This window comes from Berghia stephanieae, chromosome 3 (assembly GCF_034508935.2).
Source record: "Berghia stephanieae isolate SIO BIC M18660-M18661 chromosome 3, UCSD_Bste_1.3, whole genome shotgun sequence".
Classification (NCBI taxonomy): Eukaryota; Metazoa; Mollusca; class Gastropoda; order Nudibranchia; family Aeolidiidae; genus Berghia; species Berghia stephanieae.
The window spans coordinates 97,758,736-97,786,576 of NC_088362.1; the positions used below are offsets into that span (position 1 = coordinate 97,758,736).

The 27,841-nt window shown below is 36.7% G+C and overlaps 1 protein-coding gene across 1 annotated transcript; it reads right to left on the bottom strand.

Annotated features, from left to right (window-relative positions):
• Nucleotides 1–3,151: 3,151 nt before the first annotated feature.
• LOC144968943 (uncharacterized) lies at nt 3,152–8,209 on the bottom strand. The gene is made up of 2 exons (XM_078907827.1): nt 8,100–8,209; nt 3,152–6,092 (listed from the first exon to the last, which is right to left on the bottom strand). Exon 2 carries the CDS (start codon nt 6,076–6,078, stop codon nt 5,755–5,757), a length of 324 nt encoding a protein of 107 aa, XP_078763953.1. The 5' UTR covers nt 6,079–6,092; nt 8,100–8,209; the 3' UTR covers nt 3,152–5,754.
• Nucleotides 8,210–27,841: the final 19,632 nt, after the last annotated feature.

Here is a 27,841-nt window from a genome sequence, read left to right on the forward strand (position 1 = left end):
TTACATATTACGAAAAAATCTTTTCACATTTCTAGATTTGGATACAGTAGCCCTTCTCTGAACGGAACTTCATCAGTTTTTCATAACCAGAAATGGCAGTTGACAAAAATATAAAAAAGATACTGAATCATTGCCATGCTTTCAATTGGATAAAAATTCATACAAACGATAAAATTGCATTGAATATTTAAATGAAATTGAGTCCTCTGTTATTTGATTCATTTACATACTAATAATACTAATACTATAACATTTCAAATCCAAAGATAAAACACATGTTGTTTCACTTCATTCTACCTACCAATGCTCGTGTGCTCTGCATCGAATTTAGAGAATATATATATATTTATAGTCTACCTATCTCGCATATATACATGATTGTTATGCCTTGACAAATGATGAAGGAAATAATTATTTTGGTCCATGGAAAATTTCTGTCAAAAATATTTTGGCCACTGAAAAGTTAACATTATTTCATTTGTATTCTCTATTGTTATCATTTAACATTTTGTCATGTATTTTTGGATCATTGAAAATGGACTGTATATGACCATTTTGACAGATACACATTTTGAAAATGGGAACAATAAACGTTTGTGTGTATTTTCTGATATACATGGGGTTTTGTGTGTTTTGTTTTTAATCCTTTTGTGAAAATGAGGAAGTTACTACTTGAGCAGTGCGAAGGTGTTGATGATGGTGGTGGTGCTGGTTATAGCTGGTGCTGAAAGTGACTTTCAGTCAGACGGTCAGGATCCAATCCATGCCATTCCGCGAAGTAGCCAAGTCACTCTATTCCGCCTCCGAACAGGACACAATAGACTAAGAGGACATATGTTTACAAAGCTAGGTATTGGAACAACCCCTTATTGCCCATGTGGAACCGACCATGAAACCACTTTACATGTGCTTATGGATTGCCCATTATACAATGTGCAACGTTCGAACCACTGGGTCACCCCTACAACACTCAACACAAAGCTCTATGGTGAGGCTGAGGACCTAAAGCGGACCACAGACTTCATAGCAGATGTCGGACTGCAGCCATAGATGTCCATCAGAGGAATGAAGAAGAAGAAAAAAGAAGAAGTCAGACGGTATGCCTCATCCTCTATAATATATTACTTACATTCTCTCATGACACTCGGGGTGTAAAATGAGTACTGGCTGGAAACAGCATTGTCTCAGTTGACAAAAGAATTGTGATGAGTGTGTAACATGCGTCAGATCTTGTTCTACATATCAAATGTTGCTTTGGCTGGGGATCCCTTGTAAAGCGTTTTGAGCACATTCATTTAATGGATGGATAATGCGCTTTAGTCTTTTTTTCTTTTGAGAACATTCAGAACATATTGTGTTATGTTGTTTGCTTTTTTTTTTATCATTCAAAGTTATGACAGCGGTTCCAGTTCCATTGATGGATGGAGCACCAGACCATCACAGAAATGGTGTCGATTCAAATTCGATAGATCCTTGTTTGTTTGCTTTTATTCAGGCCATTTGGCTCATTTGGAAATTTATAAACTCTTTGACATTCCAACTCTGTAGAATGACTCTATTAATTGTTACCTCCCTTATACAATGCACCCAGCAGAAATTGAATAGCCAGGTCTAATGTAGATCATGTGCAAAGTACTTTGCGAGCAATTCCGAATGTCTTTTGAACAGACACAAAGATAAAATGGATGGGAGTCACTTTCTCTTTAACAAAACCGTTAGCGTTTTTATAGTGATATACAAGATATACTTAAAGCACTTGACTTTTGGTCTCAAACCCACATCAACACCAATCAATGAGGGTGTCATAGCATGGGAGGCCCTTTTGCATTTTTTTTTCAGATACAGGTAATGCCGTTACTGGCCAAATATTCATTTGAAAAAATAAATAAATAAATAAATAAAATTGAGATTTATATAGCGCAATATCCACTAAATGTGCTCAAAGCGCTTTACAAGGGGTCCCTGGTCAACAGCAACATTTAACATGTAGGACGGGACAGGCCGCCTGTCAGGCGATATTACAATTTTTCGGACAAAAACAATGCTGTTAACGGCCAGGTACTCATTTTACACCTGAGTACGGTGAGAGAAAGTGAGTAAAGAGCCTTTTCCAAGGACTCAACTATGCAGCGAGCGTGTGGCTCGAACCCAGGACCTTCCGATCCGAAAGCGATTGTCATACCACTAGACCCCATAGCCACACATCTGAGTATGATGAACTGTGGGTAAAGAGCGTTTCCAAGGACTTAATTTTGCATCGCTCACAACAGGATTCAAAACTGGGACCTTCAGGTCATAAAACAAGTCTCACACCACTAGACTACAACACCATACAGATTCAGATGAGGAGATCCAACTCTTGCATTCTTTTTTATTCCCCCAAATCTACTGGTCTGTTCTTGCAACACACTTGTTTTGGTCACCAGTAGCCAAATACCAATGAAACAAAACACAAACTTGGCAGTCAGGGTATTAAATTTTAATACTTTTATATCTAATGGAGATAGTCATCGTTACTCATTTTACCCAAACACACTCTCCCTCTCCACTTATAGTTATAGAACAACCTGCCTGTTGGTAAGCTCTGCTCTGACTTCTAGAAATAATGAAATATTCAAAGATGTCTTACAGACCATCAGCCTAGTACAATCATTTTTCTATTCCTTTTTTTTTTTTTAGAGGGGGGGGGGGGGGGGGGGCAGTAACGAATCACCAGTCTGGCAGAGTCGGTTTATTTGAAGAAGAGGGAGACAAGCCCCTATGCATGAAGAGGTTAGACAAAGGGAAATAATTCAAATAAATAAAATCAAATCTCAATACTGATAGATAACCCATTCTCGTGTCTGACCAAAGGCCACCATCCAAAGTCTCACAACACAGACTACTGGAACAGGATTCTCACCAAAAAGAAATTATTTTCAGGCGAGGAAAAAAAAATCCTCAAAATTATTTCAACTCATTCCAATACATAGAAATAAAGACACTTTGAAAAGGAATAGAGATTATGGGATGGAAGGGTCTACCAGTTGTCCCAATCAATAGTCAACAATGGCACACAACAGAAAGAGGACCAAAAGATTAAGAGTTCAGTGTCTGAAACACTCATCGCAACCACAGCTGCCGAAGTAATGGTTAATAATTGTTCACAAGATTGGAGATTTCAAAGTTTATTTTAGGCAATTTGTCAATATTGAACACTGAATTTACAATTAAAAATTATTGCTAATCATATTGTAAGAAAACAATCTTTTAAAAAAGGCAAAAAAAAAAATGACAAACTAGAAATAGAGTAAACTAAAATGCCTACATACATGTATCATATAACAAGCTACATATCACATAAACCTAAAGATGATTTACAACTAATGGACAATCATTTTTCACCAAAATCCACATGACTGATCAATCTTCAGCAAATGGTCACAGCCGAGACCCAGGTAAAACCAAAAGTCTCATTCCAAACACAAACTACAGCCAAGTCCATAGTCCATGTCCAGAGATGGGGAAAATTCAGTTCTTTATCTTACACCAGTGCCTGCTCCTTAACAATTTCTTAATTTGATATTATATGTTTTTAAGGATTTTATGGCGCTTGCGATACATTTAAGTTATTTCAGCGTCACTAAAAAGGACGAAAATTGCAAAAAATTCTAGGTTTACAATAATAATCACACAAGTAAAAGTAAGAGAAAGGGGAATATTTAAAATAGGAAACAGATGTAGAAGAGCATACTATCAGTCTGAAATCACGTAAAAGTCTCATCCAGACAAAAGCACAGGACCCCACCAAGAGGAGTACACTCAAATGTTTACAAATTTACAAATATTATTAATCAAAACCAAAAAACGACAACAGTACTCAACAGAGATATGATTTAGAAGGGAAAAAAAATTGCATCTCCCAAAACGAATACTATGCATTCGGCTGTTTCCTTCAAAACCAAGAACTCCAAGACAAAAATTAAAAGCAACCTGGAAAAGGAAAACATATCAAGAGGGATAAATGACACAGCAAAAGTTACCTCCCTGTTTTGGCAATAATGCCAAATTTACATTAGCAAATGCAAATCACAAACTTTTACTTCAAGCCATTGTCATTAATTTATTCATCACAAATCATAAATTTTACATCATTCGGTTTTTAAGAAAACAAACAACATGAGATTTTTTATTGTGCTATATTCACTAAACGTGCTCAAAGCGCTTTACAAAGGATCCCTGACCAACAGCAACACATAGCATAAAGAACGACACAGGACGCCTGTTAGGCAATATTACAATTTTTTTTCCAACAGAGACAACTCTGTTGATGGCCAGGTACTCATTTTACAGCTGAGTACGGTGAGAGAATGTGAGTAAAGAGCCTGTTCTAAGGACTCCACTACGTGCCAAGCGAGTCTCGAACCCAGGACCTTCTGACCTGAAAGCGAGTGTCATACCACACAAGTATCGGACACACTAAAAAGAACGATGATTAAAATTCTAAAATTACATTAAACAATCTTGTGTATAATCTGAATCAAACAATAGACTAGAAAACACGTCTCAAAATCAATGTAGTTATTGTATGCTGGTACCTTCGTTTTTAAAAAACAAAAATCGAGTGTGTGTGGTAAACATCACTCAAATTTTAGTTGTCATTTTAAACAGGTTTGCCTTTTAAAAGATAAGTTGTCACTAAATGATTTCTCGAGTCCATAAGTCATTACTTTGATAATTTCATCAAACTCAACTATCTTCATTTTAACCATTTGGAAATTTATAAACTCTTTGACATTCCAACTTTGTGGAATGACTCTATTAATTGAGTTACCTCCCTTATATCAATGTAAAAATAAAAGTCTATCTGTCCCGACTTGCAAAGGAACGATGCTAGATAATAATGAATGAATAATTTGAAAAAGTTAACAAGGATATGAGTCACTTTTCTTACAGTAGATACATTGAATTTAGTTTTTTATAAATCATTTCATCAAAAATACATTTTTCCTGGATTTTAGTTATCTGTGGTTTTCATAAGCTTTAATAATGTCCCACATATTATCTGAAATTCAAAGTTAATTATTCACTGGAATAATTACCTGTATTTGTTTTTTTCCATTTTTATTGTAACAGTAACATGGTTGATCTAGGTAAAAGTACATACGTACCAACTACCATTGTCGTCCTAAGCACTAATAGGCATCATTTTTTTTAAACACTCTAAACCTAGCACAACCCTGCTGTCTTGATGAAATAATACATAATTGTATAAAAGTACAACAGATGTGAGAAATCGCACATGTAACACTCAAGGGAAGTTTTATTCACAAAGTGTGAGCATCAATCCTAACATCCGCTCAAATTTGAGTCGAAATCCATATATAGGCCCTATTGAATTTTCATAAATGCTTTATCAATTACACTCATAATAATTTTTTATTTAAATTCTTTTTATTTTTTTTCAAATAAATAAATTTAAAAATTGAACACAGAGGATTTTCACTTAATGTCAACCTGACCCCTAGGACAAGTCGGTATAAAATTGCAAGTTAAGGACGATCAAAAAAGTCTTCTGCAGTTCTGAATGGATTTGTTTATAACTCCCCCCCCCCCCCCCCCCCCCCCCCCCACCCTCCCCAAAAATAATCACATTAAAAATAATCCAAAGCAGAAGTTCACCAAGAAAATTGGTTCTGTACTTTTCCCCAGAGATCCTTTTTATCAAGACAAAACTCAATAAGGAAATGAAACAAAGTAGTATAATTTTTATCATTACTTTGTAGAATCGAAAAATACAACTGGTTCCGAACCAACAACCTCTGCACTGTGAACAGTTTCTTTTGGCACTTCTATGATATCCCCGGGTTCCATCACAACTCTCTGTCCGTACATTGTGACACTGAATCTACCCGTTGTAATGGTATCCATTTTGGTCATAGGGTGGGTGTGGTCTGGGAAATCCGTTCCTTGATGAAAAACGTACCTTACACTACGATAGCCCATCTTGTCCAGTTTTGCTTTCATAGCGTTATCATTGAGGAAACCGTCTTCCTCTTGTTTCCACTTAAGGAGATTAATTTTCTTGTCTGTTGACATTTCATGAAGCTTTCCTGAAAAATAAAGAATGCGATGCATCATTGTAATTTCAAGGAAATACAATAGAATGTGCATAGTGTGGCTATGTGGTCTAGTGGTATGACACTCGCTTTCGGATCGAAAGGTCCTGGGTTCGAGCCTCGCGCTCGGCACATAGTTGAGTCCTTGGAAAGGGCTCTTTACTCACATTCTCTCACCATACTCAGGTGTAAAATGAGTACCTAGCTGTTAACAGCATTGTTTTTGTCCGAGAAATTGTAATATCGCCTAACAGGCGTCATGTCCCGTCCTACATGTTAAATGTTGCTGTTGACCAGGGACCCCTTGTAAAGCGCTTTGAGCACATTTAGTGGATATTGCATTATATAAAGCTCAATTTAAAAAAAATAATTTTTAAGTCAACATCTCTTGCTGGTCCCAAATGTTGTCCTTTAAGAGTGTTCCATTGATAATGGATAAAGTCACCAATCTTTCTGGTCTGTCGGTGATGATTTTATCCGGATTCCACTACACGAAGCTGCAAGAAGCTGTGGACTGTGAAAGTGTGAGGCAAAAAATAAAATAAAAGCTTTGTGCAGTTTTGTGGTCTAGTTAATATTGCACTTGGCCTGTGTCAGCAAGTCCAAGGGTTGAGTTTTGCCATTGGTGGCGCAAAGATGAGTCCTTAGAAAAGTTCCTGACTCACATAATTTCTCTCCGTACTCAGGTGTAAAATAATACCTGGTTGGAAAAAGAGTTGTTTCAGTGGTAAAATGAAGTATGCTGAAATATGCTATCGTTATTATTATTATTATTATTATTATTATTATTATTATTATTACTATTATTAATAATAATATTAATATATTATTATTATTATTATTATTATTATTATTATTATTATTATTATTATTATTATATTATTATCATTATTATTATAATCATCATCATCAACATCACATTTATTACTATTGTAGTTGTCATTATAATCATTATCTTTCTTATCAACCAACAGCATTATCATGTATAATTGTTATCATATTGCTTTAGAAATATTTGTTCAGAGATAGTACAGTAAATGGTCAGAGGCCTAAAATACACTCTTGAAACTTGAATCTGTCGAGAGCAAAATCTGTGCAGTTGCACCTGATCGTACAGGTTTCATGTCTCGTCCTAGATACTGTCTTGCCGTTGGCTTGGGATCCCCTGTAAAGCATTTTGAGCAGATGTAAAGATAAGATATGATGATATGATATAACTCCAGATTAATGTAGGCTTTTACAGCCTTTTATCTGCTCTTGTGCATTCGTAAACGTATTTAATTCAAGTCTCTCTCCAGTGTTGCCCTATACCATAAAATGTCAGATTTTATTGAGGGGGTAGGGGGCGGGGGAGGTGGCGTCTCTCTCTCTCTCTCTCTCTTTTTTTTATTTTATTTTATTTTTTTTATTTTTTTTGTTTGTTCTCTTTTTCTTTTGTATTTTTCTTTTGTTTGTTTTCTTATGTTGTTTTATATTTTAATTTTTTATATTATTTTTTTGTTTTTGTATTTGAAAAAGTACAAAATAAACAAACGTTTGTTCATTTGTGTCAAAATAATGAAGAATTGGCCACACAATGACGTCCCATAGATAACGTGACGTCCCGATTGAGCACTATAACTATAAGTGAAAGTGTAAAACTTCTAACATCTTCAATCTTCCATGTCCATGTATTTTTTTTCACCAAAGATGGTTGTTTTAAATCAGACCTACTACTACTACTACTATTCTGTTTATGTATCTGTGAAACCTCCTAGTGGCTGATGAATTAATAACAATACTAAAACAATGAGATCGTATTCATAAGACCACGATTAATTACCAGCCCTAAGCTTTTACTGTTACTGTTACTGTTACTGGAGTTTATGAAATTTCGGAATGATGGTTAAGATTCCGCGTTCATATTCATACAATTTACTGGGTTTGTGCAATGCTGGGAAAAATAAAGAAGTCAAGGGATCACTTTCGCTGCATGTGTAATGAAATGGCACCTTAACTTACATAAACAACACTGAAAACGAAAGAATGAAAAACCAATATCAAGAACGCAGGATAATTTTATCATGTTTCTTCTGCTTCTCCCAATGCTCAACTCTGTGATTTTGTTTACCTCTCCTCATTACGGGCGATAACTCTAATATACATTCACGATGCCACGATTTCTTGTTATTACTTCCCTTACCCAATCTCCTAACCAGACAAATTATGATGATAATGAACGCAAAGTTTGTTTCTTTTGTTGTTGTTGTTTTTTTGTTGTTGTTTTTTTTTTGGTTTGTTTTTTAAATTTGAAATTAAATTAAATTCCCTTTATTCATCCCATGGGAGAAATTTGTCTCTATGGTCTATTCCAAGGGAAGACTGGAATAACCCAAGCGTCAGCCGCAGTGCAGCGCCGCAAATTGAGCTAGGGCGAGGTGACTTGTTCAAGGCCACACAGCGCAGCGGCAGGTGATCGAACTCGGTACCTTTCGGGTACGAACAAAGACCGTACCGCTGAGCACGCTACCCCATGTTTTTTTTTTTTTTTATAACAACACTTTAACTACCGTTCAATGTCGGGATTCAAAATACAATGTATCTACATGCGGGCAAACATTTGAGTTTAGCTCCACAACCGATTTGATGAAAGTTAATTTTTTTTCCAGATTATTATTTTGTTTTTGAAAAATAAAAATTAATAAGAAATAATATGATAATAACTACTGATTCAAAAGTTTGGTTATACCAATGGTGCGATATGCACTTATTTGCATACCTATCTGTACACGTCGCAACGATGGTATCACTGTGGTTACACTAATGTTCAATTCGATGATGATGATGATGATCATGATGATGATGACGACGACGACGATGATGATGACGATGATGATGATGATGATGACGATGACGACGATGATGATGATGATGATGATGATGATGATGATGACGATGACTATGATGATGATGTGATGATAATAATGGCATTTTTGGTCTTTAATTGAAGGAATTCAAATCGCGTGAAAAGTGCAGTAAAATTGCCTACTATCCTATGGATAGGAAGCTGGTCTTTCGCCAAATACTTAGCATCAGACCTGACAGACCCATCTACCCAATCAAACTGAAAAGACAAAGGGACTGCACCCACAAAGCTGTTACCTATCTATTTGATTGGGAGGCAAGTGCTCTACCGACTGAGTTATCGAAACTCCTTTGTTGGCCGCCGTGTCGATAACATTCTATATTAAGACAATGAAATGAGTGTCAAGATCATTGCCTCATATCAAAAAACGAGACAGGAAATTGTCACCCACGAGTTCTTATCGATATTCAAACTGTCGAACTCCTGTCAAAACGCTGTCCTGTCACTTTGGCCAGAAAACATTTATTTCAAATATCTATCGATAGAATACATTAAAAAAAAAAAAATGGCCCTCGGATTGTCAAAATAATGACTCAAACTTCAGACTTCAAATAATTATCAGGTTTGCAAGTTGTTGTTGTTGTTTTTTTTTTTTTTTTTTTTTTTTTTTTTTTTTTTTTTTTTTTTTTTTTTTTTTTTTTGCAATGTGTCAGGGGTTGCTTTAATCAATGATATTATATTTATATACTCGTTGCTTTCATGGCCACAAAAGTGGTTTTCCAAGGGCATTCGGAGTATACGCTTTATTAGTTTTTATTTGTCTGTTTGCTTGTTGTTTTTTTTTGTTTTGTTTTTTTTTTGTTTTTTTTTTTAATTTATTTTTTTTTTTTAATTAAAATTTTTTTTGTTCGCTGTTATTTTTGTTTTGTTGTTTTTTTTTTTTTGTTTTTTTTTTGTTTTTGTTTTTGTTACCTTTCTTTTCTTTTCTACCTTTTTTTCGAGGGGGGGGGGGGGGGTTAAAAATGAATGAAAGAAAGGAAGAAAGAGAGAACGAATTGTACTGTCAGTGAAGTGTGTGACCGAGATGACAAAGGGAAAAATAGTAACGAGATATTTATTTTAACCCTACATCCTTGCCTTATCATTAGCACCACTGATGTGTCAATATCTGATATTTCCGGAGGAGATTTGAGAATGGCAACGACAATGACAATGACAACGACAATGAGAATGACAATGACAGTGACAACGACAATGACAATGACAACGACAACGACAATGAGAATGACAACGACAATGACCTCTGAAATCTCATCCCTCATTCCTTTGACGGATATATTATTATTATTACAATTATAATCCCTATGGAGACAGACAGACTCAGATTTCACTTGGAACAATGAAACTTGAGTCAACATGGCACAGATCTAGATATGTAGTCCCTTTGTCTTGCGAGGGAGGGGAAAACAGGGAAAGGGGGTGGGGGGGGGGGGGGGGGGGGGAGGAGCGATGATATATCATTGCAAACTAAAATTAATGACGATTATGTACTTCAGAATGTGTGCGACTTTGTGGTCTTGTGGTATGTATGACACCCCACTTTCGGATCGGATGGTCCTGGGTTTGAACCTCGCTTGGCGCATAGTTGAGTTGAGTCCGTGGAAATAGCTCTATACTCACATTCTCTCATCGTACTCGGGTGTAAAATGAGTACCTGGCCGTTCACAGCGTTGTCTCTGTCGGAATAACATTGTAATATCACCTAAAAGGCATCATGTCTCGTTCTGCATGTTACGTGTTGCTGTTGGTCAGGGACCCTTTGTAAAGCACTTTGAACACGTACATAAAAGCTCAAATGAAAAAAAAAGTAACCCATCGTCTAAAAACGGTATTATATCGGGCTATTTGTAGCTATAAATAGAATTTCCATCACTAGCTCATCCCGACATAATACCGTTTTGATGTTGCAAGTCACAAATACCGTCTTGATGTGGCAAGTCACAAATACCGTTTTGATGTGGCAAGTCACAAATACCGTTTTGATGTGGCAAGTCACAAATACCGTTTTGATACGGCTAGTCACAAATCCCGTTTTGATGTGGCGAGTCACAAATACAGTTTTGATATAATGAGTCACAAATACCGTTTTGATATAATGAGTCACAAATACCGTTTTGATGTGGCGAGTCACAAATACCGTTTTGATACGGCGAGTCACAAATACCGTTTTGATGTGGCGAGTCACAAATACCGTTTCGATACGGCAAGTCACAAATACCGTTTTGAGGTGGCGAGTCACAAATACCATTTTGATACGGCGAGTCACAAATACCGTTTTGATGTGGCGAGTCACAAATACCGTTTTGATACAACGAGTCACAAATACCGTTTTGATACGGCGAGTCACAAATACCGTTTTGATGTGGCGAGTCACAAATACCGTTTTGATACGGCGAGTCACAAATACAGTTTTGATATAATGAGTCACAAATACCGTTTTGATGTGGCGAGTCACAAATACCGTTTTGATATAATGAGTCACAAATACCGTTTTGATGTGGCGAGTCACAAATACCGTTTTGATACGGTGAGTCACAAATACCGTTTTGATACGGCGAGTCACAAATACCGTTTTGATGTGGCGAGTCACAAATACCGTTTTGATATAATGAGTCACAAATACCGTTTTGATATAATGAGTCACAAAAACCGTTTTGATATAATGAGTCACAAATACCGTTTTGATACAATGAGTTTCATACTTTGAAATTATAAACCCTTCTTTAACTTTTGGCATTTTGAAATCTTATTTCCTCTAATAAATAAGACAAAAATGTCACATTAATATTTCTTATTTCATTGATTCTTTATTTAAATATCAAAAATTCTTCAAAAAGTGAGCAATGTCATAAAATTGTCGGCTTTAAAAAAAATTTTTTTTGGGTGTTTTATTTATTTTAAGGACATCTTACATAATAATGAATAACTACAAAAGTAATGATTGGATTATTCCAAACATTTGTATGTACATAATCAAATGTATAATCTAAGCTCATGCCAAATTCAGTGATGCCAAAACTCCGGTTTCACAGGGAAAAAATCCGGTCTGGAGCAAAACAAATTCGGGTTACGGGCAACTTCCGTCAAATTCCGGTGAGGTTAAATTGGATACCCCTCCCCAGCCATGGCCGACTAGAGTTACGTCATGCCCCCACCCCTTCCAGTCACTACTACTACAACCACCACAACCCCATCATCTTCATTACCACTACTACTACATCCATCACCACATCATCATCATCATCATCATCATCATTGATTGGATTATTTCAAACATTTGTATGTACATAATCAAATGTATATTCTAAGCTCATGCCAAATTCAGTGATGCAAAAACTCCGGTTTCACAGGGAAAAAATCCGGTCTGGAGCAAAATAAATTCGGGTTACGGGCAACTTCCGTCAAATTCCGGTGAGGTTAAATTGGATACCCCTCCCCAGCCATGGCCGACTAGAGTTACGTCATGCCCCCACCCCTTCCAGTCACTACTACTACAACCACCACAACCCCATCATCTTCATTACCACTACTACTACATCCATCACCACATCATCATTATCGTCATCGTCATCATCATCATCATTGATTGGATTATTTCAAACATTTGTATGTACATAATCAAATGTATATTCTAAGCTCATGCCAAATTCAGTGATGCAAAAACTCCGGTTTCACAGGGAAAAAATCCGGTCTGGAGCAAAATAAATTCGGGTTACGGGCAACTTCCGTCAAATTCCGGTGAGGTTAAATTGGATACCCCTCCCCAGCCATGGCCGACTAGAGTTACGTCATGCCCCCACCCCTTCCAGTCACTACTACTACAACCACCACCACCCCATCATCTTCATTACCACTACTACTACATCCATCACCACATCATCATTATCGTCATTATCGTCATCGTCATCATCATCATCATCATCATCATCATCATCATCATCATCATCACTGCTACTACTACAACCACAACCACCATCACCACCACATCATCATCACTATTACTGCAACCATCACTACCCCTACTGCTACAACCACCACCACACCATCATCTTTACCACTACAGCAACAACCGTCACCACCACATCATCATCACTACCACAACTACTACAACCACCACCATCACAACCACTACTACTACAACACCACACTATCATCACTACCACTACTACTACAACCACCACCACTACCACACTATCATCACTACCACTACTACTACAACCACCACCACCACCACATCATCATCACTACCAGTCCTACTACAACTACCACCACATCATCATCATCACTACTGCTACTACTTCAACTACAACCACCATCACCACCACATCATCATCACTACTACTACTACCATCACTACCATTACTACTACAACCACATCACCATCCCTACCACTACTACTACAACCAACCCATCACCATCCCTACCACCACTACTACAGCAACCACCACATCACCGTCCCCACCACTACAGCTACAACCACCACATCACCATCCCTACCACCACTATTACAACAACTACCACATCACCATCCATGCCACCACAACTACAACCACCATTACATCATCATCTCTACCACCACCATCACATCACCTTCCCTGCAACCACCACAACGCCACCTCTACAACCACCAATACTATTGCAACCAGTGTTGCAAGCGCCGTAAAAACCCTTCAAACACATTTAGTCAAATCTCTCTCTCTCTCTCTCTCTCTCTCTCTCTCTCTCTCTCTCTCTCTCTCTCTCTCTCTCTCTCTCTCTCTCTTTCTCTCCCGCTTTACACAAACACACACATACACACGCACATGCACATAAATTCAGCTTCAATCACTGGATTAATTTTCATGTTCACCTTCCTGTACTTGCCAATAATAGTTCATCACAAATACTTTGACCTCAAATTTCATGTTTCTCTACTTATCACTACATGCATTTTAATCTCTCTCTCTCTCTCTCTCTTCTCTACTCTCTCTCTCTCTCTCTCTCTCTCACACACCATCACACCCCACACACACACACCCTACATCACCGCACACATTTTCATCACACAACTACTACTACACCACACCACACCACCACACCATCACTACCACACTACTTCAACCACCACCACCACATCATTATCATTACCACTACTATCACAACCACCACATCATCATCACTACCACTACTACTACAACGACCACCGCCACATCATCATCATTACCACTACTACTACAACAATCACCCACACCACATATCACTACTACTATAACCACTGCCACTACTACAACCACCACCACCACCACATCATCATCACTACCACTACTACTACTACACAACCATATCACATCGTCATCATCACTACTACTACTACTACTACTACACTATACTACTACTACTACTACTACTACTACTACTACTACTACTACTACTACTACTACTACTACTACTACTACTTACTACTACTACTACTACTACTACTACTACTACTACTACTACTACTACTACTCTACTACTACTATTACTACTACTACTACTACTAACTACTACTACTACTACTACTACTACTACCTTAACTACTACTAACTACTACTACTACTGCTGCTACTACTACTACTACTACTACTACTACTACTACTACTACTACTACTACTACTACTACTACTACGACTACGACTACTACTACTACTACTACTACTACTACTACTATACTACTACTACTCTCCTCCTACTACTACTACTACCACTACTATTACTACTACTACTTCTACTACTACTACTACTACTACTACTACTACTACTACTACTACTACTACTACTACTACTACTACTAATACTACTACTACCACCAACACCACATCATCCTCACTACCACCATTACTACAATCACTACCATTAGGTTTTGGAGCTTTACTTCATTTGAAATAAGGAAACTTTAGGGTTGTATTTGGCAATGTGTTGATATATTATATCATAATATAGTTCTAATCAGTTCTCTATTTAGATCTATACAATATTTAAACACAATACCAAATACCATCCCAATTCCTTTATTTTTTTGTGCGCGGAAATTCCTCTTTCGGCATTGAAATTCCTCCGAGTGGTGTCTGAAATACCTGTGAGTCAAATTGAAAATAGGGTCTCTACATATTTTACTATTCTCGTCAAATTTTCAAAGCCCGTATATAAGGAGTTATCTTTGCTCATTGATTTGACTGTGCATGAAAACGGTGCCTCACATCAAAGTCGATTTTCTCAAAATTTGATTTTTACACTCTCCCTACTTCAAACGGTCATATCTCGGCAATGAAGAATCAGAATTTTATCAATTTGGTATCAAAATTTAAAGCATAAAATACGCTATGATTGAGTACCAAAAAACCCAAAATTGAAGAATGCGACTTAATACCGTTTCGAGGCTGAGGGTCACATATCATCACTCTTATTAACTACATGCATTTTGCTTGGCTAAGACGCTCACATTACCATCCGGAAGTATAGATAGAATGAAGTTAGGTCACTCGGGTCTTTTCTGTTTTGTTTTGCCATCCACGTTTATGAGTAATTCTCACTTAACGGTATTATCCCATCTATAAAAGTTCAAGGTTACACAGAGTTTTGTGTGCTGGTCCGTTTATACTTCCGGGTGACATTGTTGTGAGCTTCTTAGTCAAGCGCATACTATCTATAGTTTTAACGAAGATGACGTCACTCTGGTCTTTGAAATTGTTTTTTGCCATCCGTTTTTATGAGTAACTCTCACTGAACTGTATTAACCTGACTATAAACGTTCATGGATACGCACAGTTTTGTCTGTTGGTTCGTTTTACTTCCGGTGGCAATGATATGAGTTTCTTAGTCAAGCGCATACTGTCTATAGATTTAACGAAAATGACGTCACTCTGGTCTTTGAAATTGTTTTTTGCCATCCGCGTTTATGAGTAATGCTCACTGAACTGTATTATCCTGACTATAAATGTTCATGGATACACACAGTTTTGTGTGTTGGTTCGTTTTACTTCCGGGTGGCAATGATATGAGTTTCTTGGCCAAGCGCATACTATCTATAACAGACCAACACACAAGACTATGTTATGAGCTTTTATAGATAGAATGCGCTTGACCAAGGAGTTCACAACATTGCCATCCGGAAGTATAACGGACCAACACACAAACTCTGTGTAACCATGAACTTTTATAGTCTGGTTAATACAGTTTAGTGAGAACAACTCACAAACGCGGGTGGCAAAAACAATAAAAAAGGCCTGAGTGACGTCATCTGCATACTATCTATAGTCTGGATAATCGTAGCCATCGTTATGTTATAGATAGTATGCAGATGACGTCACTCAGGCATTTGTTATTGTTTTTGCCATCCGCATTTGTGAGTTGTCCTCACTAAACTGTATTAACCAGACTATAAAAGTTCATGGTTACACAGAGTTTGTGTGTTGGTCTGTTATACTTCCGGATGGCAATGTTGTGAACTCCTTGGCCTAGCGCATTCTATCTATAGCCTGATACTGAAATCCAAAAAGACTGGCAGTTTGACGTCATTATTTGGGTTTTGCACCGACTAGTGACTTGTCGTTAGTAGTGCTCATGGAAGCAAGTGGTCCCATTGGTTGAAATATTGAATACAACTCACGATTTGTTTTCTTTTGTGGCCAAGCACTGGCATTTTGACGTCATTTTTTGGTCAGTATCAGGCCATAACTTTACGAAGGCCACGGGATAATACAGTTAAGTGAGAGTGAGAATTACTCATAGAGGTGGATGGGAATAAAAAAAAAAAAAGAAAAGAAAAAAGAAAAGAAAAAAAAATCAATAACAAAGACGGAGTGACGTCAACTTCATTCTATCTATATAATATTATCTATTTTATACACATAGAGTGCTATGGCCGTATATCATTATCAAAAAAACTCCATCAAATAATTGTGATTATGTCGTCTTTTGATAAAAGCGTCAACAAATGTCATTTATTATTATTATTATTATTATTATTATTATTATTATTATTATTATTATTATTATTAATATTATTATTATTATTATTATTATTATCATCATTATTATTATTATTATTATTATTATTATTATTATTATTATTATTATTATTATTATTATTATTATTATTATTTATTAATTAATTATTATTATTTCATCATTGTTTTTAATTGGTATTGATTTTGCTATTAATTTTATTTTCAATCGAAAAAAAAAACAATGTAGTTACTTGGAATTTATTTTTGTTTTGTTTTTTGTTGTTGTTGTTTGTTTGTTGTTTTTTTTTTCTGTTGCTTTTTAGCGTGATTTTTTTTCGTTTTATTTTTGTTTTTGTGTTTTTTTATATGGTTGTTTTTGGTTTTTTATTTATTAAAAAAAAAATCTTTCTTTTTTTTTCTTTGATTAGTTTAGTTTCTTCAGTATTAACTGGGTTTTTTTTTTTGCTTTGCCCCCCCCCCCTTCCCCATCAACTTTCTTCTTTTTTCATTTTCCAAGTATACTTATCATCTTTGTTTTAAAATTATTCCCCTCTGGGTTTTATCTTGAATCGGCCAAACAAACAGAGCCTTGTTATTGATAGTAAGGAAGCAAACAATGCAATTTGTTTGATCAATCTAGATTAGTTTTGTATGAGAATGAAGGGATGGGCATTGTTTACTTATGAGTTCTTGTGTGTATATGTATGTATGTGTGTGTGTATGTGCGTGTGTTTGTGTGTGTGTGTGTGTGCGCGTGCGTGTGTGTTTTTTTTAATTAAAAAGAGAGAAAGAGAGAGAGAGAGAGAGAAAGAAAGAAAGAAAGAGAGAGAGAGAGAGAGAGAGAGAGAGAGTGAGAGAGAGAGAGAGAAAGAAAGAAAGAAAGAGAGAGAGAGAGAGAGAGAGAAAGAAAGAAAGAAAGAAAGAGAGAGAGAGAGAGAGAGAGAGAGAGAGAGAGAGAGAGAGAGAGAGAGAGAGAATATGGGTGTATATGAGTTTGTGTGACACTCTCTGTGTGCCCGCGTGCGTGTATGTGCGTGTGTATGTATGTGTGTATGTAATGTGTGACGGATTTATAAATTTCAACACAGTAGATCACTTAGATGGATTTAGTGCTACAAGCACCCTGACTACAAGGTAAACCATTATTAGGCTACATTATTATAAAGTACAACACGCAAAAGCTGCAATCTGTTGCACTGTTTGCAGAATATATCATTTTTTTTGGCCGTTACCTCAATAGGGTTAATTATTCATAAACTACCAATAACTACAAAAACTCTTTGTCTTATGTTTTCACCGAGGCATCTGTTCCCTATCTGAACCCTTCTCCTTTGTCTTACTTTTTCCTCAAGTCCTTTTTAAAAGTACATGAATCTAAAGTGTTTTTGCTTTCCAATGTTCTTCCTTTTCATTGGCGCTGATATGACCTAAATGTGTTGCACGTGCCGTAAAACCCTTAAAAACAACAAACAAACGAAAATGACATTCTGAAAGATGTACGACGGCAACTGTCATCATAATATCGATATCTTAACAAAACACTGACTTGTCGTCAACTGTCATCATAATATCGATATCTTAACAAAACACTTGTGGTCAACTCTTCATCATAATATCGATATCTTAACAAAACACTGACTTGTCGTCAATTGTCATCATAATATCGATATCTTGACAAAACACTGACTTGTCGTCAACTGTCATCATAATATCGATATCTTGACAAAACACTGACTTGTCGTCAATTGTCATCATAATATCGATATCTTGACAAAACACTTGTCGTCAACTGTCATCATAATATCGATACCCCGACAAGATACTTTTCCTCGTTGATTTCATGCATCATAGCAGAGAAATTCTTAACCTTCTCGCTGACTATTATGTGTGGCTTTGTGGTCTTGTGGTATGACACCTGCCTTCGGACCGGAAGGTCCTGGGTTCGAGCCCCATTCTAAGCGGCACATAGTTGAGTTCTTGGAAAAGGATATTTACTCACATTCTCCCACCCTGCTCAGGTGAAAAATGAATTCCTAGTAGTTTACAGCTTTGTCTCTGTCGGAAAAATGTAAAGCCATCTAATTGGCGTCATATCTCGCCCTACATTGTTACGTGTTGCTGTTGGCTAGGGTCAATTTGTAAAGCGCTTTGAGCACGTTTAGTGGATATCGCTCTATATAAAAGCTCAAGTTTATATTGTTTTTGTTTTTCAAGTTTTTTATTTGACTTAAAAAAAAATTATAAGGACAGTTAATACATGAAACAATTTGAACGTTATAATCGAAGACTCCAAAGGTATAGATAGAATGCGCTTGGCCAAGGAGTTCACAACATTGCCATCCGGAAGTATAACGGACCAACACACAAAATCTGTGTAACCATGAACTTTCATAGTCTGGTTAATACAGTTTAGTGAGAACAACTCACAAACACGGATGGCAAAAACAATAACAAAGGCCTGAGTGACGTCATCTGCATACTATCTATTACTGATTTCAAAAATCCAATCTCCAAAATTTACATGAATATGAATATGATGAATAAGATTTTAGTTCATATTATATATTACAGTGAATGACATAATTAGTCGGATGGTGGAAAGGTTTGAACTGAGATATTGCCAAGTTTAGTTAGAAGGTCAATAATTTTGATCAAAAATGAGTTCTTGTCATAAATGATTAAATCAACCCTTTTTGTACATCTTCGGGAAATATCAAAGCTTAATTTCACTTCTAAATATCTTTTACAGCTACTCAAGTTGAAAAAGTATGAAATTTAAGAAAAGTTGCTGGAAACCGTTCCCATACATCTGACCATAACTTCATGAAAAAACACCCGATTTATTTCAAATAAAGATTAAAATGCTCTGGGGAGCATATTCTTTCAGACAATGCAAGAAAAAAAAATGCAAATCCAAAATGTTCATCTTCCGACTGTTTATGTCATGCACTGACAGATATTTTGGAATGTTTATGATGTAAATGATGATCATAGTTACGATCGTATCTGAGAATTTTTTTTCTTTTTCTTTTTGGGAACCTTTCCTTTTTCTCATAGAGTATTAAAAGGCCTTTGACCTAAGAAACCCTTATTATGATAAAACCAAACACTAGTGGTGCTTAAATGAGCCAATAAGATAGAGAGAAAGAGAAAGGGAGTAAATGTGACTAATAATTTATAAGGGAACAACACAAAACAAGGTGAACAATCTTTTCAATTTTCGGCCCCCCATTGTTGGAACTCTCTCCCATCACACATGAGATGCTCGGATTCGTTGACAACGTTCAAATCTCGCTTAAAGTTTTTATCTTTTTACGTCATAATGTTGCAATATTATTTTCATATTTTGTTGTTGTTAAATTGAATTCGTATCACGTTTCCTTCACACTTGTCTCACTGTAATATGTTTTGTTTTATATCACTGTAAAGCGCGTAGAGCCTGTGACAACGGGGTAAAGCGCTATATAAATGCCATTTATTATTCATTATTATTATTATTATTATTATTAAAACAAACGACGTTTCGGCCTTTGGCCTTTTCAAGTTTACTTGAAAAATCAAAACGTCGCTTGTTTTGTGTTGTTCCCTTATATATGTTTCACATTTACTCCCTTTATATTTCTCTCCGTCTTATTATCATAATAGTATGTTATGTTATAGTAAATGACGTGTTTTACATACTATCATGCATATCAGCAAAAAATAGTATTGATGCAGTGATATAGTTATGAAGGATTTGACTCACTGTCGCAAAAATGCTATGCAAAAATCATCAGAATTTATCCCTAAACCACTGAATATATCCAGTTGTTTTATAAAATGCATACAATATATTATATATTATATAACACTATAACAAAGAAAGTATTGGACTGGAACCCTCAGGGCAGAAGATCAAGGGGAAGGCCACGAGGAACATGGAGAAGAATTAAAGAAGCTGTTATACAGAGAAGTGGTAAGAAATGGAATGAGATTAAAAAGTTAGCTCAGGATAGAGAGGGATGGAAACTGTTTGTCTGTGGCCTATACCCTGACCCTGGGTGAAAAAGGCAATGATGATGTGCGGCTATGTTGTCTTGTGGTATGACACTCGGTTTGGGATCGGATGGTCCTGGGTTCGAGCCTCGCTCCGCGCATGATTGAGTCCTTGGAAAAGACTTTACTCACATTCTCCCACCGTACTCAGGTGTAAAATTAGTACCTGGTGGTTATCAGCGTTGTATCTGTCCGAAAAAAATGTAATATCGTGCTAACAGGTGCCATGTCCCGTCCTACATGTTAAGTGTTGCTGTTGGTCAGAGATCCCTTGTAAAGCGCTCTGAGCACGTTTAGTGGATATTGCGCTATGCAAAAGCTCAATTTTTTAAAAGGGCATAGAGCCTGTGACAACGGGGTGAAGTGCAATATAAATTCCATTTAGTTTTATATGACAAGATATATTACGTGCATTTACTATCATCAAATTGACCAAATGTGACCCACCATCTCAAAAACGGTATTATATGTCGGATAAAAAGAGGTGCTGAAAACTCAATTTATTGCCACAAATCTTCTTCTTCTTCTTCTTCTTCTTCTTCTTCTTCTTCTTCTTCTTCTTCTTCTTCTTCTTCTTCTTCTTCTTCTTCTTCTTGTGGAAACCTCCAATATTGTCGAGGATCACTCCACAGTTTGTAGGGTTTTACATTGTAAACCTGTTAAAACTCTGCACATAATACTAATAAAAAATACATAGATTAATAAGTCGCTTTGTGAACTCTAGCAATCGCGTGAAGGCATGTTGGCAACCGTTTTCAGTCGTGCCGCGCTGAAGACCGGTCTAGACCGCGGTCAGACGGTCTTTTAGCTGTGAACCGAAGACCGTCCCAGAGGGGAAGACCGGCGGCGGTCCTCACTTCTTATCACCTTTCAACTAGTGCGGGGCGGTCCTTGCAAGGACCACGGTCCTACGGTCTCGCGCCATAGCCTACTACTTCCCCAGCGATTCGTTGCTTCGGTTGCCTATCTTCCACCAATCACCACCCATCCCACTTAATTAATCGCACCCACCCCCCTTTGCCATACACTAAACGACACGCACGACCATACAGGCAGACGACCACCAACCTCCACTCCGCAAACCGCCCTTTCGTGTGTGAGATGGGGGGAACAGGAGGCGCACGCCTTGGACGATTCCATTATACGGGGTAAATTTCAAAATTTACTACACCATAATGATCGCAATGACAATGATCTATGGTGAAGGCATGACCCCTCTTCTCTAATGGGTTATTGTTTGAAATGTATGTGACTACAAAAGATGTGTGTGTGTGTGTGTGTGTGTTTGTGTGTGTGTGTCGAACCTAGCAAGTAGCAAATCCGATTTTTTGTTTTCTTTTGTCCATCTCTTGTCACCACTCCTTTCTATCGCAGTGTTGTCATTTAAAATAATACAATAATATTAAAATTTCGTTTGGTGTTTTTACTAATCAAATAATATGAGTTTCATTAGTTTCTTCCTTCCAAAAAACCCAGTTATAACGTCTGAATTTTAAAAAAGTCCAATAGAATATTTGGGGACCCCGATAGCTCAGTTGATAGAGCACTCTCTTTATACGCAAAGGGCCAGAGATCGATCCCGGGTGCAGTCGATTTTTTTCTGAATCCCTGTCTACTCAGCAATGAATGGGTAGCTGAGTTTGTTAGATCTGGCGAAAAGTCACCATCGACCCCTCTTATCACCTCATCCACCCCCTCTTATTATAACTTCACGTCTCTCTCTTACTCTTCAATGCTCGCTGCCCTCTAATGTGTGTGTGTGGGGGGGGGGGGGGGTAGGAGTTGCGTGTGTGTATCAACGCCACGAACAACTCGATCAACGCCTTGGGCGATGCCATTATCTCCGTTAATGGGGATAAATTTCAAATTTTATTAAATTATCGAAGTAACAATGAAGTACGGTGAGCAAATAAAGAAGGCATCACCCCTCTTCTCTAATTAGGTTACAATTTGAAATGAGTGTGACTACTCCGTGTGTTTTACTCCTGTAGGCCACGGTTTTCATCGTGTAGCGGTCTTTAACGGTTCAAGAATGAACGATCCCACGCTCTAAAAGGTCAAACCGGTTCGAATTTCCAACAGTCTCTCAGGAATGTTCAATGTCGAAAAGGACCGGTCCTTGCGGTCTTCATTTCCCAAGGACCGTAGGACCGTGGTCCTTAAGCTTGCCAAGGACCGCCCCGCACTAGTTTTCAGCCACTTCAACTGGGAGGCTATTCCATAGTCGGGCAGTGGAAGGGGAAAACGAATACACTTGGGCGTCTGTTTCTGATGTTGGGATGGTTACTCTTGCTGTGTCCCCTCGTAGTTCTTGTGCCGATATCTTTGATGTCGTTTGGAAGTTTAAGGCACGAATTTTTGTTGTAGATCTTGTGGATCTTAAGTTTATCTATCTTTCTTATCTTTTCCAGAGGTTCAAGGCCAATCCGTTGTGTTATTTCAAACGTACTCGAGAAAAGATTGAATATGTTTATGATGCGTCTTGCCGTTTTTCTTTGGATGTTTTCTAAGGTGTCGATGTTTTCCTTTGTATATGGGTCCCACATTGACAAAATTGGTCTAACAATAGTTTTAAAAGCAAGGGTTTGAGTTGAGATTGGGCATCTTTTTAAATTGCGGGTGATGTAAGCGCTTGTTTGATTTACCTTTGAAACCAGGTGACATAATATTATTATATGAGTTGATTCGGTTATTAATTCTTTTTATTTCATTTGGCCTCATATTGACCCTTCTTCCCCCCTTTGTTGTTATTTTTTTTATTTTCACAAGTCATCGTCACGTTCTCATTATGTTTACTTAAGTCCTGCATATCATCAAAATGATCAGCTGTTGTCATTATGTTTTGTTTATATGTTGATGTGTCGTTTACTATTGGCATGTTATTGTGAGTGTCGTTGACTGGTATTTCGATCAGAGACCTTGGGCACCGTTGTGTGTTATGTACTTTTAGTGCTCGATTAGAATAAAAGTGTGGTGGTCTGTGACCTATTTGAATATTTATTTTTCTTCCGTTTCCGCACACCACCACGACTTGGTCATCGCCGCTGGCTATAGTTACCGTGATGCCAAGACGATTCTGTGTCATTCCAAATGTTGTCTTTATACGGATAAAAATAGCTTTGGCACATCGTGACTAAAAATCTTAACGTAAATGTAAACAATAAATGTCTAATAAGTCAAACACTGGGATCTACACAACTAAAATGTTAATTTATCTGAAAATCCTCTTATGAATTTCCAAGAAATATATATCACAATATAGAATAAAACTCTATTAAAACGACTGTATAAAAATATTCCAGACTTTTGTTTTAGAAATCAATAAAAATCACACAATTCGGGAGAGAAACACCACATCTGCCGGTTTGGCGAACTACACTCGTTTTTGTTACAGTTCATGACAAAATCAGTCGGAAGGTGAATAATTTTGATTTGCATTTTCTGAAAGTATAATATGCTCCCCTGAGCATTTTAATATTTATTTGAAGCAAATCGGGTGATTTTTCATGATGTTATGGTCAGATGTAGGTAGGGGTCAGGGTCTGAAAACCTGCTGATTTTGAGAAAATGGCTCTCAAAGTTGAGATGGATTTTATCAAGCATATCCACCTCTCTCAGAGGAGATATTTTTGTGTTCTATGTTCAATATAATAAGTAAAATAAGTCAGGCCTTTTTCAAATAAACATTAAACTTTGGGGTGATTTCTACTCATTTTGTTGGAGAATAGAGACAATTTCTTACATTGAAAAAGGTCCAACGTTTCTATTTCTTATCATTTGTAAAATTCTACTTTTCACAGTCTGATTCATCCCGACAAATAACGTTCGGAGACAGTGGTCACATTTGTCACTTACAATATTCTGTGAAATCAACGACACTTTGGCCAGGTTTTTTTTTTATTTAACAACTTGAAACATCGTTTCTCCTCTGCTTATTATGTTGGATTTCTTTCTTTCCTTGAAACACCAAAGACAACCTGTCTTTTTTTACATTTAAATGTAAACCCATACACGTTCACTCTCTGTAACTATTTTATCAAGGAGTAATTGTAAAATTTCTTTTGAGTCTGAGATTAGTGCTTGACTCTCTCCTTACCAGCCATTTTCCGGATTTTCTCCAAAACTTCACACCCAACTAACACAAAAAGAGACTTTATCACTCAAACACAATAGCAGTAAGTTCTTGCGATATATAATTTATTTATACAAAACATGCTCTACAACAGACTGTTCATTTTCTTTAAATTTTATGATGTACAAAAGAAATTCGAATAAGAAAAATGTTGGTTGTATCGTAACGAATGTGACGATTTTCCTATAGTTGGTAAGGAGAGGGTTAATAAGCAAAGGGGGGAACGATAAAACAAGTTCAGACATTTAAATATCTTGGATACATAATAACTTCAGATGGCAGATGTAGCACAGAAATAAAACGAAGAATTGCAATAGCTAAAGATAGTTTTAATAAAACGAGTCTAATTTAAAAAAAAACAAACACAATGATAATGACACAAAACACAGGGTTTTGAAGGCCTATGTATGGTCAGTATTATTATATGGCTGTGAAAGCTGGACAATAGGATTCAATAGTCGTAACGTCACTTCCTTCCTAATGACGCTTGGTAACTTAGTAACACTTGCTCTAAACTATCGGAACAATGGCGGACGACGTATGAAATAATTCTCCGGAGAGCATAAAAGCGTATCCAGAGGGGGAAAAAACATAAATTTGATCATGTTTTGACTTTTACACACTCTGATCACAAGACATATGAAATGTTCTAGCCAGCATGAAGAATAACAAGTAATAATTTTCTTTGTTTAGAACCAAGATGGCCGCCGTTGCCTGGAGGCGTGACATCAGACTATTGAATCGTATTACAGAAGACATTAGAAAGAATCTGGAGGCAGCAGAAATGTGGTTTCTTAGAAGGATGTTAAGAATCTCATGGACAGAGAAGAAAACTAATGAAGAAGTATTAGAGCAAGCTGAAACTTAAAGGTTATTAATTCGTACAATAAGAAAAAGACAAATGTATTTTTTAGGGCACCTAGATCGACATAAATGTATTGAACATCTTGCTCTCACATGAAAGATAGAAGGTAAAAAGAGTAAAGGTAGACCAAGAAAAACATATTTGAATAGTTTGAACAGCTGGGTAACAAAGAAAGAGAAGAATAATATTAGTTTTTTTTTTTTTTTTGAGGATATCGGATCTGAGAGATGAATGGCGTACCATGATCACCGATGTCTGGGACAGACTTGGTAGTTGAAGAAGAACTTGACACATCGATGAATTAAGATGAATTTTACTTACTTTTACTTACTTAATCCTCTTCGCTCCGGGTGGAACACAAGGCCTCTACGAGCGTCCGCCATCTACTTCTCTGCCGTACCTTGGGCACCGTTGTGTGTTATGTACTTTTAGTGCTCGATTAGAATAAAAGTGCGGTGGTCTGTGACCTATTCGAATATTTATTTTTCTTCGTTTCCGCACACCACCACGACTTGGTCGGACCCGCTGGTTATCATAACCGTGATACCAAGACGATTCTGTGTCATTCTTCAAAAACCCATATTTTAAAATTTGGCCAGAAAACTCGTCCTACAAATATCGACCGATTTAAACGACCTTCATCTTGACAAAAAAACTTTCAAACACGAGAATTCGCAAAGTCCCAGGTTTGAGATTTTTTGTTATTTTTACCAAGATGAGGATCACTTAAATCGGTCGATAATTGAAGGACGAGTTCTCTGGCCAGATTTTAAAATATGGGTTTTTTTTCCGGAGTAGGGCTGTTCTGTCCTTGGCCAGCTTCTCGGTATAGATAGTTCGAAGATGACGTCACTCAGGTCTTTGTTATTGTTTTTTTTTTTTGCCATCCGCGTTTATGAGTAATGCTCACTGAACTGTATTAACCCGACTATAAACGTTCATGGATATACACAGTTTTGTGTGTTGGTCCGTTATACTTCCGGATGGCAATGTTATGAGCTTCTTAGCCAAGCGCATACTATCTATATATATTATGATTATTGATTATATATGAATTCTATTGATATTCGATATGAAACGGTAGGTTTTGGAAATAAATAGAGTTTATTTGCTGCAATGCTGTGTATTTGATTAAGATTGTTGAAGCGGAGGGCTTGGGAGATTGTTTTCATATATCAAAATGAATATATTTTATTATATCATTACACATTGTGAGAGTAAATATAAAGTTATTTGGGAAATGGTCGATAGAGAAAACCAGTAGGGGACTAATGGATAAAAAGAAAGAGAGAAACTGTGTTATTGATAGATGAAGGAATGCAAGGAACACATTATATACACATCTACACATAAGCACACACACACACGCACGCACACACACACACACACACACACAAACATACACATACATCCTGATACACCACACACACACACACACACATTCATACATACATACACCCATAAATGTAGATTGATTGATTGATTGATTTATCTATTTATTTATTCATATATATTTATCTATTGATCGGTTGTTAGATTGAATGATTGAATGAATGATTGATTGATGGATTGATTGATTGGTTGATTGATTTGATTGATTATCTATTTCTTTATCAATATATATTTATCTATTGATCGGTTGTTTAATTGAGTGATTGGTTGATAGATTGATTGATTGGTTGATTGATTGATTGATCGATTGATGGATTGATTGATTTGATTGATAGATAGATTGATTGGTTGATTGATAGATTGATCGATTCGATTGATGTATAGACAAAATAAAGGGATGAACAGTTTGAATGGCCCCAAGATGGTGCGTAGTACTCACGAGTCAAT

What these genes read in the sequence shown, in the direction of transcription:
- LOC144968943 (XM_078907827.1), bottom strand. Translation starts at nt 6,078, where the DNA reads ATGTCAACAGACAAGAAAATTAATCTCCTTAAGTGGAAACAAGAGGAA.